The following is a 21,716-nucleotide window of genomic DNA, read 5'->3' as shown; positions in this document are numbered from 1 at the left end:
TCGAGTATCCAGACAGAACAAATGCTTAAGATGCCTTAATATGCCTTAACCACTTTACATGAAAAGCTCTTGATTGGTATCAAGTTTAAAATTATGCCGGCAGGTTATCCAAAAGAATAACCTAAGAAATGGCAAAGGGGTTATTGACTTCTGAGAAGGATTAAATAATGACATTATTCTGAACTGACTGAAAATGTGACCTGGCACCCCGCTCTGTGGACAATGACAGCCTTTTTTCTTCCCTTCAATATACCCCAACAATTGTCACGCAGCACCACCTTGTTTGGGGGGCGGGGAGTACAGACATGTATTTGGCATATACATCTCAATGTTAAAACTAACATACTCATAGTTTTAAAAACTATGGACAGTTATGTGTAACAGAAATAAATTTTCTAACTTTTTTTTTTTAAGTAGTAACAAAATCAAAACCCAAGTCCAGCTTGGAAGAAAATCTTGGGGCCAATGGTGGTATGTTCTTTCAGAAATGCTACATCACCAATACTTGGAGCTCAGAGTAAAATATTATGTGAAAAAAAAAAAAACCACATGGAAATCAATGACTACTCAGAAGAGCAGTGATCTGAGTGAAAAGAAACTTGAGAAAGACATTACATTTATTTCGCTTATACTTGCTCATATACATACATATTTATTTTTTCCACACATCCACATATATACAAGAGTGTCATATGATAAAGTTTCAATCTAAAAGAGCTCTTTTAATAGGTATAAAATAAAAATTCTATGTGATAAGAATCATCTCTTGATCCCTTTTCCGCTACAAACCACTATCCCATTTTTCCGCTTTATTTACAGCAAAATTAGTCCCAAAGAGATGTCGACATTTGCTCTCTCAATCCTATCCTCCTATCCCCTCTTCTTCTCCAACCAGCCATTTGCCCATCGCACACCAAATACAATACAATATTCTGTCCTCAACCCTTGTTTTACTTGATTGGCAGCATTTGACACGTCTGATCGCTCCTCCCAGAAACAGTGTATTCCCTTGGTGTCCTGGAGCCACACTTTGCTGGTTTCCCTACTTCATGGCCTTTCCCTCTCAACTCCTTTACCGGTTCTCGCCTCTCTACCCTTGATACATGGGCAGGCCCCAGGGCTCACGCTTCTGACTTTTCTTCTTCTTTCTACAGAACTCCCTAGGTGATATCATCCAATCTCATGATTTTAAACAACACCTATACCCGAATGACTCCAAATTCACATCTACATCTCCAACTGCCTGCTCAGCATCTCCACTTAGATGTCTACTGGGCATTTCAAACAACCAAAAAGGTCTACTCCAGAACTTCCTCCCCTTCTCCACATACTTCCACAGCTCATCTTCCCGCAGTCTTCTCCAGCTCAGGAAATGGCAACTCCATCACTCCAATTCCTGAAGCCAACAGTTCTGGAGTCGTTCTGGGCTCCTCTCTTCTTTGCATATCCCCAATCTGAATCCACCGATAACTGCTGGCTCTACCTTCAAAATATACCCAGAGTTGGATTATTTCTCACCATCTGTCCTACTGCTGCTCTGGTCAGAGCCACCATCCTCTCTTGCCTGACAGCTTCCACCCTTGCTACTCTATCGTCTACTCACAACATGGCAGCCAGACGGATGGTGTTGAAAATGTCAGGTCATGTGACTTCTCATTTCACTCAGTGGAAGTCAAAGTCCTTACAATGGCCCACACGTCCTAAAATTCGGGCTCCCATTTTCTCTGACTTCATCCCTACCACTCTTTCCCACACTCACTCTCCTCCAGCCATGCTGGCCCGCTTGCTGTTCCTCCAGAACAGGCACCATTTAGTTACCTCAGGACCTCTGCACCTGGTGATCCCTCTGCCTAGAATAGGCTTCTTCCAAACATCCACGTTCTTCTATTTCTTCACTCTCTTCAGGTCCCTGCTCAGTTGTCACCTCCTCAGAGAAGTCCTTCTTGACTACTGTCTATAAAATCAAATTACATTACACTCTAGTCCCTTACCTGGGTTCAAATCTTTTCACAGCACATATTATATAGCCATTTATTTATTGGTTGTCCACCTCCCCGACAAAAATATAAGTGCTTCTATGGCAGGGACTTTGTTGAGTTTGTTTACTGCTCATAACATTAAGACATCTCATTGACGACAAATCTGTGGTTGGTTATAGGCATTCATGGAAACCCTCTTAACCACTAAAAATGACATCGAGCTCATAACACATGCCCTTCCACAATGCGTCACCTGGTACCACTATCACAGATAGGCTCTTCCAGAATCATTTATAGCTAGAACACTGTTTTGGATCAAAACTAAACCTGTGTAATATATACAGACTAAATTTCTTGGATTTTCATGAATCTTCTAGATTTTGACTTTATTCTTTAAAATAAAAGAAATACGTTAAATGTGAAATATGTTAAGTCAACTAAATGCTGATTAATGTTTCTTCAGTAAATCGTTATAAACAAAATCTAATTCAGGGTATTTTTGAACTTCAGATCATCCAACACAGCAAAACTTTCAAAAGCTGATGTTCACACCAAGGAAGAACAATACAAAACTGGGATTCCACTTATAATTCTATTTTGAAGGATAATTAATTTACTAAGATTTCAAGATTCAAACCTATAATTAAGTAACTATTTGCAGTGTTATTTTTTTTTTTTAATACACACAAGGCAGAAGACTAACAGAAAGAGAACTGAAGAAATCTCACTCCATGGAGATACGTATTTTAAAAGGCCACCCATTTTATAGCCTCTTTCAGGAGAATTAAAAACAAGCAATAAGCAACATCAATAAATTTCCACTATCAATAAAATTTCCAACATCTGTTCATAACAATCTCAAACACCACAAGACTTTGAAATGAGAGCTCATAGTTACTTCCTGGCTTAGATCATGTGCTATAAGGAAACGGTCTACTTCGAATTAATATCTTCAATAGAACCTAACTCCAGTGGACAGAATGATTCTTAGACATAGCAAAATCCACAAGTACTAGTAATGACATCCCTAAATTCAGAAGAGTTAAAGTCTGCTGGATCTATGTCAGGGTTACTAGGTTATTCACTACACTGAGTAAATAGAGCTCATGAGGTAGGAGCCTTATAACCAGAAGCAGCGAGACCCTTTACCAAGAAAGATATAAGTAGTTAGAGGCAGAAATATTTAAAGATGTCAGCCCAAAGGAATTTATAGGACTTGCAATTGTTTCAAAATTTTTATTACAACGCATTACTCTTAATATGACAATAGAAAAAAATTCTTTAAGTAATTTTGCTAATAGTGAACATCTATTACATGCATAGTACATGCTGAGCACTGTAGGCACGTTAAATGTCAATTTGTTTAATGAAATCATTTAATAAGTCCTATTTAATAAGTCTCATCTAAGGATTTAATGGCAACTTGTATGATACAAATTCATTGTCCAGCAGTGAGTTGTTCAGCAAAAACAGACATCACCATATTCAGATATCAGCCTCCCAGGATTCACTTTTGGGAGAAGCCCTCAGTCCTAGGAAATCACAGGGAAAACTGGACTGAATTTGGAACCAGAAAGCTAGGGCTTGGGCAGATTTAAGAACCCAAAAGCACAACAGCCTGAGGAAGGTCATTCGGCTGTTCACCTCATTACAACCTGGTAGCTCATCAGATAGCACAGTAATAATTCCTTGAGGGCAAGGATCCTGCTGTGTTCACTGTGGTACCCTCCACAGAGACTAGAGTTCTTAGGGCATTGTAAGTGCTCAATTTTCATTAATGATCCTTAGTCATCAAAAAGATTAAATTACATCGAATATATTCTACGAAGAGAAGAAAGGACAAAAACATTTGCATGGATTTTTAACATTCAAATAAAATTTAGAAAGCTAACAAGCAGAAATCCTCAGCTGTCCAGAAAACGTGGTTATTGAGAACAACTTACTGAACAACCCGAGGGCTCCAGGAAACTGAAGTTTGGGAACTATACACATTACTGTACTTCCGGCTGGTGGGCCTGGCATCTTGACCCACTCTGCCTCCTGAGGCTACAGCCAGGTGGGAAATGAGAATCTGGGGGCTGGGTAACCAACTGCAGCTCCCTACACAACTGTTCAGAAAAGCCCCTCCCAGCTTAATGGAAAGGTCTGCTAACCCCCTCACAGGATATCCAGAATTGGGACAGCTCAGAAGGGGTCCACACAGAGAGCAATCACCACTCAGAACTATGGAAGAGTATGAAACAATTTATCTCATTTCTAAAAACACGTGGCTCTCACCACTTACAAGCCAGTCCCTTCTTGGGGGCTGCTAACCAGTACGTTGAAAGCAGACGACAGGCAAGTGCAGAGGAACCCTGATAAAACACTAAAGAGATGAATGTTCTCTAAATACGTAATTAGCAAATTATACCAGATCAGTTTGTTGTAAAAAGAACCGCTCTGGTTGTTAAGTAGGTGCGGCTCAATGTCATTCAGGATTAGTGCTCCAGCGTGTGTCACGGAGGGGACTCTATCCCCTCCCTTTTAAGTTGAAAGTGTTTTGTTGTTGTTGTTGTTGTTTTGCATCGTGAAAGAGAAAACAGATGTGCTGGATTGTGTTGAACCTCTTTCTCCACAAAAACTTTCTGACAGGACCCAGAAACTACCATTCCACTGAGCTGTGACTTTTGCCTTGACTCTGGGGGGGCCTTTTTTTTTTTTTGAAACCCCTCGAAGAGGCACCTCCAGGCAAGGCTCCAGCCACGGGAGCCAAGCGTGCACCACGCCGCCCGAGCAAGCCCTGAATGAAGGAAAGCGGAATCTAGAGTGAAACTTCTCTCGCTTCCTGTCGCTGCTGAGAGAGGCTGGAGTCGCTCCTCGCCCGGCTCAAGAAGGGCTGTAAACACAGCCACCTCGCTCGCCAGCTGGCCACACGCTCGGGGGGCTTTCGCGGCAGCCGCTGCTGGGTCGCGCTCCCTTTTTTCCTCCCTGCGACCAGTGTCATTCCTGTACAGATAACGGTACCGGAACGCCCTCCACTTCCTAGAGTCCTCATTTATGTCATGGTTCCTCTTTTAAGAAAACATGGGGACGAACGCAAAGCAAAAGAAAAGACTAAAGGCAGAATTTACCCGCGTCGTCTCCTTTCATGCCCCTGCGCCGTTACTTAGCAAAGAGCTGGCTCGGGTTCCTTTTGTCGCCCTGCACGCACCCGCACGCACTAAGTAGGTGAAGGGCACCCTAGGACAGCTCATTTTTTCCCGCCTCGCAGAACGCCTTGACGAAATCCTCCTGCCATCTCCGGACGCAAGGCTTCGGCATTCGGCTCGAGAGCCAAATCATCCTAAGCCGAGGCAGGAGAAGTCGGAGTGGTCGGCGAGCAGAGGGCTGGGAGGCAGAGCAAGCAGGGCGCACCTAGATGTTTGCATTCACACAAAGAAATTAGCCCGGTGATTAATGGGAGATGCCGGCTGGAGGCGGAGGCGCCCGCGCCGGCCTCCTTACCTGGGACATCTGCGGCCTCAGGTTGATCTCCTTCAGGTTGATGGAGCGCGCCCGGAGGTTGTTGAGCAGCTGGCAGAGCAGGACTCCATCGCGGAGGGTCTGCGCCAGGTCGAACACCTGCGCCGAGTCCCAGGTCACCCGGTGGTTGGCGGGCAGCACCTTGCAGTGGATGAGCCACTGCGCGCACTGCTTCCACGGCTCCATGCCCGACGGCTCCGGGACGCGGCCCGGCCGGGGAAGCGAGCGAGGCTGCCGCCGCCGCCGCCGCCGCGGTTCCTCCGCGCCCCGCCGACGCCGGCCGCGGCCCGCCCCTTCCCTGCGAGGGTTCGAGGGAGCAGGCGCCGCGGCAGGCGGGTCGGGGGCCCAGCGCCGGGCTCGGCTCGCGTCCCGGCCCGCGTCCGCCGCCAGCCGGCCGCCTCTGCAGCGAGTCCCGCGCGCCCCCTGTGCGCCCCGGCCGGCTCGGCGGCCGCGCACAGGCTTCCGACTGGCGAGCCCTGCGCCCGGCGACTGAGCATGCCCAGCGCGCCGCCCGTCTCGCCGCCGTCTGCGAGTGCCCGGAGGCGCGGTGCGAGCGCGCGCCGCCCGGGCGGCCCGGCGCCTCCGCCCGCCACCGGCCCTGAGGGCTTCAGGGCTCACGCAGCCCCAGGCGTCCGGGGATTGTCCCTCAGGACGGCTTCCCGGCTTGGCGACTGTGGCTGGACACTGGGTATGGTGGGGTTCCTCCTGGGACCCCCTAAACGGCCAGCGCTCTTTAAAGGGTGTGAGAGGAGCAAAGGATTAACGGGGGCACCCGGACTCCCCCCCCCCAAAGAAGTGAAAACGGGGCACAGAGCACCTGGAGAACATAACGCTGAAAGTTTGGGAGATCGGCACCCCCTGTTGTCCTCCCCGCCCCCTCTTTTCTATTCCTTAAATTTTCTGCCTGCAGATAATCACTCTTCCTCCAAGTTAATTGCGAGTAAGGATGTTTTGGCACCTTAAAAATGTGTGTGTGTGGAGGCGCCTGCGGAAACCGGCCCGAAGCCCCCAAGCCTACTTCGACGCAAGGTGTTTTCACTTAGAGACGGTTTCCCTCTCCCCGATGAGGCTCAGAACTGTTCGTGATCGCAGTTCTGGCCCTTTGGCTGACCGCACAAAACCTGCCAGAGAGAAACAGGCCTGCGAAATGCCCACGCACTGCAGACTGCACATGCGTAGGTGACTCCGGACCCGGGTTTGAGAGCAATTAGCGTGGTCCTCAGCAGCAGCGCTCAGACTCAGCTTTGGGCCCCTTAGTGAAAGGTGGACCAAGCCCCCAGAACTCTTGCACTAGCTGAAGTAGTGCAATTGCATTTCTTACATTTTGGGGGCCTCCTTTTACTCCCACTGCCCCCCAAAACCAAAATAAAGTGATTAAATTATATACGGCAAAATATTACCATATTGAGCTCTGCTGTTTTGTGTAAATGTGGGCCTTGGCCTCTTAAATTTGTGGCTATAGAAAGTTGGAAAATTAAAGTAAAATAGGAAATCCTGTTGGCGGGACTATCAATAATTTTTTATTATTACATTTCTGCAGCTAAAACTTTATTACAAACCATATTGTTTTTATAAGCGGGTCAAATATTTTTAAAAGTATATCTGATCTGTTAAGGACAGTGACCGCATGCTCTTCCACTAGCCTGTGACAAGCGAAGCACACTGTGCACCCTGCGTGTTAAACAATAAATCAGCCTGAGGATTTCCTTCCCTCACACGCATCCTTCCCTAGCAATTTCCTCTTGTGTTCAGTCCAGATTGCATCAATGACACAATGTTTTCTAAACTATAACTTTAGCAAACAAATCATACTAAACTTTACACATCATCTTTAGAAACAAAATCCAACACATCCGAATCACCATGTAATACAAAGGCCTTGAACAAAGAGGAATTAAACTAGAAAAGAAGTTTTATTAAAAAGGAAGAAATAGTTAACTAAAAATGTAAATTCTGTTTCAGGTAACATCAGATAACCCTTGGGTGTCATAGGACATTTCCAAAATCCAGATAATACACGTTACATCAGGAAGCAGACCCAGCTTTAGAGTCCAAGCTCTGCTAATTTCTTGCAACATGACCTTGGAAAAATTATCTAATTCTTCTAACCTTCAGTTTCTACATATGTAAAATGGGAAAAATAATTTTTATCTCACAGTGTTGTTGTCAGGATCAAGTGACACGATGCCTTGTTATTCAAGATGCAGTCTGTTGGCCAGCAGTGTTGTCCAGGAGCCTGTCAGAAATGTAAGCTCTCAGGCCCCACTCCAGACCAAGTGAATCGGAACCTACCTTTCAACAAGATCCCCAGGTGACATATATTTACATTAAAGTCTCAGAAGCACTGCTACAATGCATAAAACATGTGGTGCCTAACACTTAGAACTCAATAAGTGTTAACCAATAGCTTTTAGTTCACAAAAAGGCAGCAAAGACCAAATAAATTCTAACTTTTTAAAATTCATATTTATTATAATGCATGTATCCTATGATTTCAAAACATAATACTATTCAAATACAGCAAACCAGAGAGTGGAGAAAAGGCAAAAGGAAAATACTATACAGAAGGCCTAGAAAAGAAGGAGGCTAGTGGAAAGGGAGGGTTTTCAAGTAAACAAGGAGCCAAGTGGCAAAACGTGAGTCATGTGGAGCACATCAAAGTGTCAGAAATTGGGACAACAAAAGTGACAATGAGCTTTTTTGAGCTGCCAGCCACAGTCCTTTTTCTTTAAAACTGATAGGGACTAAATTCTGTCTGTGGCAACTCGTGGCTAGTCCCGGGCCCCAGGTTTCCAATAAAGGCCTTTATACAATGGAATATTACTCAGCCATTAAAAAAAAAATGAAATCCTCTCATTTGCAACGACACAGATGGACCTAGAGGTTATTATGCTGAGTGAAATAAGTCACACAGAGAAAGATAAATACCATGTGATTTCACTTATATGCAGAATCTAAGGAACAAAAAGAACAAACTAATCAAAAACAGATTCACAAATATAGAAGACGATCTGGTGACAGCCAGAAGGGAGAGGAATTGGGGGTCTGGGAGCATGAGGTGAGGGGTTAAAGAAATACAAATTGTAGTTGATAGATGGTCACAGGGATGAGGAGCATGGTATGGGGAATGCAGTCAGCAGGAATGTAAAGACTAGGTGGAGAGCCAGAGGAGACAAAGAGCAATTAAGGGGATCATTCTATAAACTATATAAATATCTCTAACCAATGTACAGAAAACTTGAAACTAATAATAAAATAAATTTTTTATTTTTAAAAAAGGCCTTTCTTGTACTTGGGACTCAGGACTTGGCAGTCCCACTGCCCTGGAGACCCACGTTGGCACCTAAGGCACATCCACATGTTACTATATACTGGATGCCAAGCTCTCTTTGGGCACTTTACATATATTATCTGTTAGAGGATGCCCCTTCCCCAATAGATGAAGAAACAAGATCAAAGTCATTAATTACCTTGCTCCTAGTTACAAAGCTCGGTAAGAGAGTGAGTTTGATTGGTCTTCACATCTGCGCTGTTTCTGTTCAAATTGTTCCCCATTATAATAATTACCCTAGCAAGTTTAATTACTGGCTTTCTCCCATAAACTGAAACACTCTAAAGGCAGGGATGGTAACTTACTCATCTTCAAATTCCCAGAACCAACCTTGATGCTTGGTGCACAATAAGCACTAAATAAATATTACTTGAGTAAGTGAGTAAATGAATGAACGAATGGGTTATGTTGCCCCTTTTTCTTCTCTGCTCTCTCTACCTGGTGGTGAAAGATCAGAAAGCATTTATCTGTGCTACTTGTTCCAGGTATCAGGGCCACATGAGGGGAAGGTCTGCTCCTTCCGGTGAGTCTCGTTAGCCTTTCTGGGCCCTCCAGAGCAGCAGGCCACCCTCTGCTGCTCCCTGGCATCACTCCATGGTCTGGATCTTTGCCTCAGCCCTACGCAGTATAAAAATGGGAAACGGGCGAGGTGGCATACTGAGCCGCAGGAAAGACAAGACAGTAGATGATGGATATCACATCCTAGGTCTTTTTTCCGTGTTCAAAATTACACCGTAATCAGAAAGTTAGGATTAGAGGATTCACCAAGTTGTGCATCAGCCTTAATGCACAAAAGACTGAAGCAAAGGAAATGACGGCCACGTAAATCCGTTGCTTGCTACAGTCTGCAGTGTCACTCGAGCCTCGCAATTTTGTTTCTTTTTATTCTTTCAGCTCTCGTTTCCAAATGCACTATGATCTACCACCAAAAAAATTCAGAAACCCGAGTTTATTTCTTACTCCTTATTTTATTTATTTCTTATTTTATGTCACAAAAGAAGTAAATCATTGGTGGTATATAGCATATTGAATATAAGCTGGTTTATGAAAAGTTTTTAAATGCAAAAGCAAAAATATTGTAGACTACAAACTGATATCTAGACTCTCTGTCTATTGGGTTTATTTTCTTCAATGACGATCAAACGTAGTTTGGTTTCACATAAACATTAGGGATGCAGGCTTTAAGTTTCTAGTGATTTGATTCTGTTTTTAAAATATATACCAGAAAACCATTGTGAAGATAGGATTGGGGTAGAGTGGGATTCAATATTAAAACCCAACATGAGGAAACTTTTGTGGGAAGTTCTTGGTGGCCCTGTTTCCACAATATTCTGTGTATATTTCGATCATTATACTAAGTTCTTTACAGAAAAATTATCTCTTGAAGTGTCTGACATCACAACTACCACCACCTTGCTTACCCCTCCTGTGAGTTTCTTGGGGAGAGGGCCGGTATTAATTCATATCATATTGCCGATGTCTAGCACCTAGTAGTGGGTGGATGGGTAGGTGGATGGACGGATGAATGAAATGGAGAGGTTATAAACCGTACAATGCAGTAACGCAGAGGGGAGAACAGCAAGACTGAATTTCCACCTGTCACCCAGATTTATTCCTGCCATCAACAATGTCCTTGGGTAAACAAAGTATACTGTTTTACCCATGTGAAGACAGTAAAGTACAGGAGTACTACTACAGAGACTCCGGTGCCATCTTCATTCAAAAAAAAAAAAAAGAAGAAGAAACCCACCTCCTTGATTTTCGTTTAAATTTTCCTTAACAATTGAAATGCATTATCGCCATTAGAAACTCTCCCTGAAAAAGCTAAGGTAGTTACTTCAATTCATACCTCATGCTTGAGATAAGATAACAATAGCAAATATTTATTGAGTTATTAGGAGCACTGACGGATAGCTTTTGAACTGCATGATTTCTATGCATTGTTTTATTTGATTCTCACAACCTCTCTGAGGTAGGCACTATTATTTATCTCATTCTATAGATGAAAGAACCAAGGCTAAGAAAGTTTAACTATCTTTCCTAAATTTGAACAGCCAGAAAGTGACAGAACTAGAATTGGACCCCAAATATCCTGATACCAAGATGCATATAGTTCACTATGATGCCATTTCTGCCTCCCTGGAGATTTGAGATACAGAGAGCAAACTCCAACAAGAAGGCTTTCCACAGAGCCAACGTTAAATGCTCCATACCTGTGCAGACGCAGCAATAAAGAATAGTTTTAATATTTACATAAATGAAATTCCCCCCTATCGCTATCTAAGTAACAGAAAAAGAATCAAAATCTATTTGGTAAAGTAATGTTTTAATTCTTAATTTTTATTCTTAAAATTGTCTATTTTTTAATTTTTTGTAATATTTAAGCATTCCGTTTATTCTTTTCTGATATAAACTTTTTGTTTTATTATGTTGCGTTGTGCTTTGTTACATCCCAGTTGACGTGAGGTTTTGGAGTACTGTGCTCTAACAAAAGCCATGGATATCTTTTTTGATCATCAGACTCACTCTGATGACACAAGAGTGATTTAATAAAAAGGTTAACCAGCTTTCTAGGTATTGACATGAGAATTCTGAAAAGCACCAAATAGGGCATCTAATGTGCCTTATTAATCTCACACATGTGCACACAGACAGACTTTCTCACATTTATCTATTTTTCCAGACAGCTTATGCTCCATTTTGCAATCTTGGCATTAGGATACCTGTAAAATAATAAACTTTTTTTTATTATTATTACACACACAAGTACAAAAGGAAGACACACTAGCAGCACTTAAAGAATTTCATACTGGTCAAATGAAAACACAGTAACTATTTCTGTTTCAAATGGATTCGTTGCTGGCTACAACTTTTAAGTTGTTCTTACAGAAATTCCTTAGATTTAGGAAATAACTCATGTGTTCTGCTAGTTCTGTTCCCTCCCCTTGCTGACAATCTCAGGAACTGAAATTCAGGGCCATTTAAATCACAACATAGCATTGGAGTATAAGAAATTAGGTGTGTCTTCAGAGGATTGCTCTGAGAGAACAATAATAATTCAAATTAATTTAAAGAGAGGAGGAAACTGGTAGACCTGAAGAAAATAGGACAACCATTTTCATGTTTTAAATGTCAGTATAATATAGGAAAAACAATTATATCAAAAAATGAGAAATTATTGTTTGTTACGGGGAAAAACAAAAAACCTGCCAATATATCACATCTCATCTACCTCCCTCATTTACCAAATGGTTTGCACTTTCTAAGTGCAAAAACCCTCTTCTAGATTTTATGTGGGATGACAGAGTAAACACAACACGGATTCTGCACTAAATCTCTGTGAAAATTTAGTTAACGTTACAAAACAAAGATATGAAAGACGGCACACAGCCCCCAGACCTTTCTTTGTGTGTGGCCGTGTTTTTACGTTGAATATTAACTGCTTATAGCAGTTGATGCTGGAGTCAACTCATGAACAGGTACCAAGCTAGGATTGCTAAACAAACTGGGCCCAGAACGCCTTTTTCATGAGGTCCGCCGAGGCCTAGAAGAGCAGCCAGTTAGATGAGGTCTATTATCTTCTAGAATCATAATATCTCCGTATTCGTGTTCATTTCCCTCCATCTGCTTAATCACTCTGTGTGCCAGGAACCAGGAATAATTTCTAGGGTTCTCCCAGGCCCCCGAAAAGTAACACTGATGCAATTCGATGAAGCAAAAGTTGAAAGCATTAATTAAAAACTCCAAAATGTTGAAAATCCTGACTAATCTAGATAATTCACAATGAAACCATCCCCCTCGCCTCCACTCCCCACCCCCACCCCCCAGTATCAGCACTAATTTCCCATGCTACCCTGCTTCTGAGTTAAGTAGTCAAGCTTTCTCACGACACAATGGGAGAGGGGCTGCTGCAGCCCACTGGGGAAGACAGATGATCGATACTCGCACCGGGCTGTGGGCTCCCAGCCTGTCTCCATCACGCTGATGGGGAATTGAGTTACTTGAATGAAAGTGCATGAGATTTTGCTGCCAGCTGTCTATCAGCGCCTTTCATTTTGATCTGCCTCTTACTTGAAAGTGCCTGGGAAGATGTGACCACTGGTTAAACTTCTCTTTACAGCTGCTCGCTGTGATCTGCATAGATAACTGTGGCCCTGCACCTTCACTGAAGCCACCAGCTCAATTTTTAGTAAATGTGAAAGGGAGTCAGATGTTACTGACCCAAAGCCAGTGGGCTGCTGGCCCTGGAATAAGGATGATCAGAAAGGTCTTTGCTTCTTCCTACATCCGATCTGGATATATATAGCAGATATCTGCTTGATCATTGTTTTTCTCATACTTGTTACATTTCTCATATTCAGAGAATAAAAAGTTCAACCGTTCCTTACAAAGTCTTGTGAAGTATATATGAAAGTGGCAATAGTTTTGTTACAGATTAAAAAGCATTTCTCATCTCTAAAGAGCCAGAAGCTAGCATCAGTGAAGATTTCTTTATTCTTTACATAATAATCTATTTTTGAAGTCAGCTGTAACTACACTTCCCACGTCTCCACATTTAAAGAAATAGGTAATATTTTGCTGTTTGGGAAAACTAATCCAAAGGAGGTTTAAAGATATTGTTTACTTCTGATCTTTCGCTCTAGATTTTCTACCCGAAAGTTCTGCACAATATTCTCATACTCTGCAGATAAACCAGTAAATAACCAAGACTTGAATTCCACTTTTCAAAATATCTTTCAGAAATGAGCTAAGCAATGGCCAGTTTGCAGCGGGATTAAAAACTAAATTGGCATTTCATTCAGGTTACACACTGTGGCAAATGAGAGCAACTGTTAAGTAAATGTTGCCAGTGGACTCGGTTCCTACATCGGCCATGTAAGTCTTGCTTCACTACACGGCCACAAAATGGGGCTCTAAGCTAAGCTAGATCTACAGCCAGTACGTGTGTGAGTGGGTAGGAGGGTTCAGCCAGGCTGGAGCATCTCCCTCTGCCCACAGTAGACTCCCACAAGCCCCCAAAAAAGGTTTCCTCTTCAGGAAGGCCCTTCCCAATACTGAGTGACAAACAATGTCACTCCTGCCTCACCACCCACCCACCCCCACCAGTGTTGTCTTATGGTTATTGTTATTGGTTTTAAGAGGAATCCTTAAGGAAATACAGTGTGTCGTTTATTTGGGAATTCCCAAGAGCTCACTAAATAGTCATTGAATGAATGAACAAATGAATGAGGGGTGTCAGAGCTATTACTATAGATAACACTAGTCTTAAGCTACAAAATGTTTTCATCTGATTTTATAGCATTCTTGTGCATATCTAACTTTCTGTTGCCTGGATTTTACTTTACTGGAACAGTTTTCTCTAAAAGTTTGGAGAAGAGTATAAGCAGCACCCTAAAAGGACTGAAGAGGGGGTACAGGGGGCATGGTTGCTGGAGACAGGGTACAATTATAACTCCGATATAGTATGATCCATTCAATTTAAAAACAAAATCATTCCAAAAGTGCTAAAGAAGATACACTATCTAGTGCGACTCGGGTGTTAAATGTTATCTATTTAGGTATTAATAAGCAATTACTATAAGCAAATAAAAATGTGACTGACAACAAATGTTTAATAGAAGTCTCAGAATTCTTTTTCAGTAAGCCCGAATCACACTTCACTTACAGAAAGTGTGCTTTGTTTGTTTTCCAGAGTGGTTTTCTCCATAACATCTAAACTATACATGATTTGTGTGAGAGAAATAAGCCCTACTAGCTGGTGAAAATTAGCTCAGTCCCAGTCTAGTGAGACCATCCACGAAATACCCTGGTCGTTAGCAATTTGTTACCTCTGAGCTCTTTAAATTAAATATGATTACAGTTCATTCCAAGAAGGGGTCAAATCACTTAACAGAGCATGAAAAAGAGAGGGCATGTCAGCACTGCTCTTAATCAAATTCTCTTACTTCTTTTATTCTTTTTCATTCTTGGCCTTGCTTGTCTAAACTCATTCTCAGGGTTATAAATGGTCATTAGTTGTTAATCAGCACAGGAGTACTTCCTGAAGGGTCCAGGATTCTGTTATTTTTAACAAATAAACGGCTTCAGACTTTGAGCCAGGAACTGCACCATATACTTTTACGCATCTTATTTTACAACAGGACTCAGGGAAGGATGAGTCAAACATGACTCTGAGGTTTTGTTCCCGGGTTGTCAGGAGAATTAAAGAATACCGAAATGACTTTTACTGAGACAGCGAAAGATCTGAGATTAGCATGGGGCGACAGTTTGGGTGGAAGTGCTGGCCTGAGAGCTGTCGGCACAGAGAACAGTTGAAATAGCCAGAGGTATATGATCAGGGAAAAGACTCATCGGAAACTCATACTTGAGCTTTGGGGGACCGGTCACAGCGAAGGCGTGAGGAGGGGAGAAGAAATGGTCAGCGGAGCCATGAATGGTCCAGAGGGGCTGTCACTCTGTGTTACCTAGACTCAGGTCAGGGCCCACCAGGGGACCATGTCAACATCAGTCCCTGTGAGGGCCCTTTATACAACTGCCCCTGACCAGTTCTACGTGGGCAGACACTCCTGCATTATCGCTTCCACGGTGACCTCCAGGTAAAAAGTTAGGGTCAACCCTTATTCAATATCTGACATACAGAACATTAAAAATGTGTCTTTAAATTTGGACTGTTGAGGATACAATCGTGTTCATTCATTTTCCCCATGGTATCCAGTTCTCATTTTATTTCCTAGTTCTGAATCTTCAAGAGTTCCCTAGAGCCTATCCTCTAGAAACTCTTCATAAGAGACTATAATATGATTCATTTTGAGAAGTAATTTGACTCTAACTCATCAATTAAATCTTATTTTCCACGCCTCCAGTACAGTAAAAACCACTGGCTCATCCCACCTCCAAACTTTTATTTGCCGTGGTCCCTCATCTTGAAACTACGGTACTCCATTCCCACTCCCAAGCCTAGCCCGACAAGTAAATCCCTACTTATTTTTCACATTTACTATTCAAGTATGCAAGGCCTTCTGCCTTCAACTAGTATGAAGTAGCATAGCACAGTGGTGACAAGCGCCTTTGCTGCAGTCAGATTGCCTAGGTCCAACTCCTGAATCCCTCACTCTCCAGGTCTATAATTTGGGATATGTTACGTAACCTCTCTGTACTTTGGGCTATAGATGGGGATAAATTAGTACCTACTGGATTGAGTTGCTCTGAGGTTAATAAGTTAATATGCGTAAAGCACATGGAAAAGTGCCTGGCACACAGGAGATGCTCTGAATTCTGTCACTGTTACACGGCTCCCCACAGCTTGCTTGGTCAGCAGCATGTACTTAGGTACGTATATCCAAATTGTCATCTGCTGTTCACTTCTCTTTCTCTTGACTAGTTATGAAGGGAAAGAGGGAGCGAGTGACGTCACCCTTCTTTCCACTCTCCCTGGCCACAGAGTCCTCTCCAAACTCCCAGTATCCGCAACCAGAGAGAAAAGTATGAAGCTACTGAAGAAAACCACAACGATGATTAAAGGATTGGGAAGTGATGATTACAAGGAAAGACTAAAGAACAAGAGCTAGTCATCCCAAAAAAGAAAAGTTAGAGGTTATTTAAATAAAGGTCTTTAGAATACAAAGGGCCCTTGAAACGTCACTGGGAATTGTTTGCTGCTCATTTCGACTACTATATCTTTCTTCCTTTTTTCCCCTGTGGCTGCTTTCATGCTATTTCTCATTCTGTTTCTCTTCCCTGGCTCACCTCGACCATGTGCCGGACACTCATATGCATTATCTTCACTACCACTCTGGAAAGTGGACTTTATTAAGCTTTTTATTAAAACTTACGATAAATAAATGGCCCATTGTCACACGACTGAGCTAATAAGTAGCCGAAGCAAAATTCACAGGCCCATCAGATTGACCCTGTTGAAAGATTGTTTTGAGTTAAACATAGAACAAAATAGAAGCATTTATATATTTGTCACGTAATCAATAGTGTAAAGAAACCCAACAATGTCTTTTACTACAGTGGCTCTCAAATATTTTTCTCCTGTAAAATCATTTTACTCTTACCTTATAAAAGTAATATATAGTAAATCCAAAAGAGTTAAATATATATACGAAATATAAAATAACTGGGAAGTTCATCTCCAAAAGACCTTTAATGTTTTGGTATGCGTTCTTTTTCATTTCTTCTTACATATATTTTTAAAAATAAAAGTGCCATTTTATTATAAACAATATTTTACAACATTTTCACTTATCACTTTATTAAAGTGTTTTTCATATCTATATAATTTTAGTATTCATTTTATAAACTCTTAATTCATTTAATGTGACATATAGCAATAGTTATAGTTTATATTTTTAATGTATCTTATATGTGACGGTCTCATTAAGTTGTTAAGAAACACATTAACTTATCAGCTAAGATACTCTGTTATTTAAAACTCCATCTTGCTCTAAGATCCAGGAGTACCCTGCATTAAGCAAACCTACATATCATGAGTCAGAAAAAAAAATGTTATAGTCTAAACAACCAAATAGAAAATACTTGTTAGGGGGAGCAGGCCAGCCTGGGGCAAAAGTACAAAAGAAAGCTACACATCATATATCTACATATTGAAGAGTAATAAATCAAACTAATAAATGATTGAATAAAATATGTTCTATGCTTCTACCTTGACAAATATTCACGATAATCTTAGTCGGGTTAGAACTAAGAACTCTCAGGCAACTTGGAGTCCCTGACAGAATGTGAAAGTTCCAGGAGAGCCAGCCTGTCCCCTGTCTGTGAACCTTAGCCTGTGGCCCACTTCTCCTCTCCATCCCCTCCCTGGCTCTGTCCCACACCGCAGGGGGCCTAACTTACATGTATAGACACCTCAGCCCACAAAAGCTGCCCCTCGCCCAGCCATCAGGCCTGGGGCCGTGCACCCCAAGAGAAGCACATCGGCCCTTGAGAAAGAGGAAGGGTGAGGGCAAGAGACCTGTGCAGGCCTTTGGAAGCAAGCTGAGGGAGTTTGGCTGGGGAATTTGGGGATCTTAGTTACTGGAAGCACAGTGTGAAAAAAAAAGGGATGCGCATTCCAAGTGGGCACATCCCCTGGCCCTAGGACCTCTTGCCTTTGGGTCTTCTGAGCACAGGGTCCAAGGCAGGTGCCTGCATCTGGGGACAATACCCAGGCATGCCCAGCTTTCTGAGACTTCTCCACAAGCCCCCGAAGAACCAAAGTGTGGGAGAGCAAAAACTAAAACAGGGAGAATTATCAAAAGTCTGAGACCAAGGCCAATAAGATTAGATAATAAATAACAAAACTTCTGTTACTCGTGAAATACTTGTTGGAAATGGGATTTTTTGCAACGCAATGGAAACCTGAGAAAGAGTTTGAACCTAGCCGATTTAGGGTTATCTTGGATTGACTTAGGCAAGATGGACCAAGAGGAAATAAGCTCTCTAGAACTTTCAAACATCCTAAGGAAAGCTCTGGACTTTTGCAGACTATGAAATGGTTAGATGCAGAGGGAGAATATTGCACTGATTTTATCGGACTTAACGAGAGACAGAGACATGACAGCTCACATCTCAGTGATATCTATATGGAAGTCCTCATTTGAATAAAGAAACTGCAAGTGCTCTTTTACTTTGCCAATATAATCATTCTGGGATTATTTTTTAATGGAATAGTTTAGTGTTTTTAAAGTGATTATGTTCCAAAATGGGGGTGATAAAATAAACATTTCTAAAAGGTTATATGTGGAAATGTCAGAAAAGGAGATTAAAAAAAAAAAAAAAAAAAACCAGGACTCTAGATTCCTTTGTGCTATGTTAATTCCCTAAACTTGCTCCCCGTCTTCCGCATGTAGGATACTAAAATTTTACCAGGTTAAGGTTTTCTTTTCCAATGAAGTTCAAGAAGCAGTTTTCAAGACTTAACTCTAAGATCAAAACCATCTGCCTTTTCCACACGGTGAGTTTTTAGAGGCATTCTCTCCTTTCACAGAGAAGGGTAGTAAACCACAAAGTGATGGGTTAGCTCCAGCGGTTAAGTGGGAAACCCAATGTATTGTTCACTTTCTTTAATAGTTCGTTGTGATTTTAGCCATAACAGATCTGACTTTTATAGCACCAATGGCTGGGGCCTGTTTCCATCAGCTTCTTGGTCTACAACCACAGCTCCACCAAGAGAGGTCTTAAACTACTCCTCATTACCAGAAAGGAAAAAAAAAAAAATGCTCCATCTCATGTGGCACCTTACACTCCCTGTGGTTCATGAATCTCGGAAATCTTTTAATCTAGTTAACCATCAGAAGGGCACCTACAAGGGAAAAACAGACAAGAGGGATGTGGACAGAATCACCGAATGTGTAGCTTTATAAAAAGTTCAGCTGAATTTCCAATTTTCTTCAAGATGCTGTGAGAGGAGGAGGAGGCAGATGGTAAATATTGGGTGCGGAATGGAACATTGTGCAAACAAGTGCCAGCAGAGGCTGTCTCAGGTGCTCCCGCAGGTTAGGAGAAGCATCACGGGCAAGGCACACAGCCACGTGAGCGCGCACGGCCCGGCTGAGTCACCGCCCACAGTAAGGTCAGGGCAGCACCGGTAGGGTGGAGCCCATTCACCAAGTCCGTGCACCTCTGGGATTATTCAGGGCAATAGCAGACGGATGAGGCAGAGGACCCCGGGGCCACCAGCGAGGGCAACCAGGGAAGGCGCGGCAGGATCTGCTGCAGCCAGCGACAGAAGCCGAGGGCTCCTTGCTCAGCTACAGCAAGAGCGTCCGTCATTTCTGACTTGGTATCCCCACTGGCAGCTTTGCCAGAGAGTGGAAGAGTCGTGAGGGAACTCCCGGTGCCTCTGTGTCCCCTACCACGGCTGTTGCCCTCCTGTGGCCAGAGAGACACCTCAGTGTCAGGACTCCTCCTGCGAGGAGAAAGGAGATGGTGCAGATCACGCCTTTGGCCTTTGGCGTAGAGATCCACACACAGTACGTGCTCGACCGTATTACAGCACGTGCCAGAAAAGATGCTCGTTGACATGACCCGGGAGCAACTCCAACCCCTGCATTGTTACTTTCAAAATCCTGTACACAGTCTGCGTAAGAAAAAATCCTGCTGCCGTGTCCTGCACTCCCCCTGGCCGTCAAGAGACCCTAGAAGACTCTCTGTAGATGGACGGGCGGAAGGGGTTTGGCTCTCACTTCAAAAGGGGGGAAGGGAGCATCTGGCAGCAAAGTCCCTAAAGGCCAAGCGGCAGCTGATTCACACAAACGGTATTTGGACTGGGGTGGAAGGGATAAGAGAGGAGCCTGCCGGTGCCTCCCGGAGACCGGCTCCGCGCTCATCCCCGCGGCAGCCACCTTTCACCACGCAGGCCTCCCCGGATGTGGCCGCCGACCTGCTCGCCCAGCATCTCCTCCCACACCAGGGACAAGTCGAGACTTCGCTGCCTGCCCAGCACTTATGAGAGCTGTGCTCTGGTCCCTGGTGTAAGAGGTAGAGCCAGCAGGATAAGGTGAGGGCGGGGGAGAATTAACAATTGTGCTTTGACTACAGCTGGGAAAAAAAAAAAAAATACATTTGGCACCCAGGTAGTTTGAGTACAGCGGCAAGAAAAAAACACCCGTGTTTAGAGAAGACTAGGAGCCACGATCACAGCGGAAAATTAAAAGTTGCAACAGTTCATAATGCAGACAGGCAAAATCCCTCCCCCATACCATGTCCCGGGAGTCACACTGGGGCGCTGTCCGCTCCAGCATCCGCGAGACCAGGATGTTTCACTGGACACAGTGGCATTTAATTGGTTTCATTCGAAGTTACACTGTAACCACAGGGGGGTGGGGGAGATTCATCTTCATTTGGCTATTGGCGCTACATATTTTAAAATACAGAAGATTCCAAAGATTGTTGCCCATGTTCATGTCCAGTTGTTTTCACGTCAATAAAATCCCACCTGGAAATCGTTCGGCCATCAATCACCACCCCTCTGGAAATGGTCCCTGGGAAGTCAGTGGTGCCGAATTCCCATCTCGAGAAAGTTCCGCGGAGGAACTTCAGCTCTCATTTCCATGACTTCATACCCCAGCTCTATCAGGTGCTATTATTCCGTAGGGGTCTCAGACCCTGTTCCAGCATCCCAGGCATTGTCTCCCTGTGCAGACCCCACACGTGCAGCTCAGGGCTGGCAAGTGGGGCAGCTGGCATTCAAACCTGTCCTAGTCCTTGGCGACCATTATGTGACTTTGATGGAAGGTCATATTTCACAGCCCCAGTTTTTAATTATTGTCCATATGTCTGCAGCATCTGGCATACATTAGGCGCTCGATAAATGTTTATTCTTGGTCATTGGTTTTACTTCTTTAGGTAGGATACACCTGAACTTATCTCCTCCTAGCATATTCCATCTCGAGCTAACCAGGGTAAAGTTCTCAACATCTGTAGTTCTCTCTAGAATTCTAGGAGTAAGATTAGAGTATAAAACGAGAACTATACCAAACATAAAATGAACCCTTTTTATTGGTTACTGAGAGAAGTAACACCACTTGTTTTCAATTCACATGGCTATTTGGTTACCACAGGTTTCTTCACAGCTTTTCAGTATTCTCAAGCTCAAGTAGGGTAAAGGATGAAGAGAAATAAATTAAATTATTAAGGACGCAACTTTAATAGAGAAAACCAAGTGGTCTAGACAGTGACCGGCCCACAAGTGAATAGGACTGAAGTGCCAGCCATCCAAATATCCATCCGTTTAGTTGCCTTTCTCATTCTAGATGCCAGCACAGGCATCAGAGATTCTTTCCACGTCATCGTTGCCCGCACCGCAAGACCATCCTGTAGGGATGGAAATGCTGTTATCCTCATTTTACAGATAAGTGGCTTAGACGGGTCAGGCAATTTGCCCAAGATCACAGAGCCCC

General features: G+C 43.2%; 1 protein-coding gene across 2 annotated transcripts in view; it reads right to left on the bottom strand.

Moving 5' to 3' along the window:
* VAV3 (vav guanine nucleotide exchange factor 3) overlaps positions 1 to 5,961 on the bottom strand; it is a 293,077-nt gene extending 287,116 nt beyond the window's left edge. Inside the window, exon 1 of one of the 2 annotated variants that reach the window (XM_016159794.2) lies at positions 5,463 to 5,961. In XM_016159794.2, the coding sequence (XP_016015280.1) occupies positions 5,463 to 5,666 (204 nt within the window). In that variant the 5' untranslated portion in view covers positions 5,667 to 5,961. The remainder of the gene's footprint in view (positions 1 to 5,462) is intronic. The other variant, XM_016159795.2, reaches the window with a different exon arrangement.
* Between the last annotated feature and the right edge of the window lie 15,755 nt (positions 5,962 to 21,716).

Source organism: Rousettus aegyptiacus, unplaced genomic scaffold, assembly GCF_014176215.1.
Source record: "Rousettus aegyptiacus isolate mRouAeg1 unplaced genomic scaffold, mRouAeg1.p scaffold_m13_p_17, whole genome shotgun sequence".
NCBI classification, from domain to species: Eukaryota; Metazoa; Chordata; class Mammalia; order Chiroptera; family Pteropodidae; genus Rousettus; species Rousettus aegyptiacus.
Note: the sequence above shows the minus strand (reverse complement) of the source record. Positions and strands in the feature narration are given on the sequence as shown.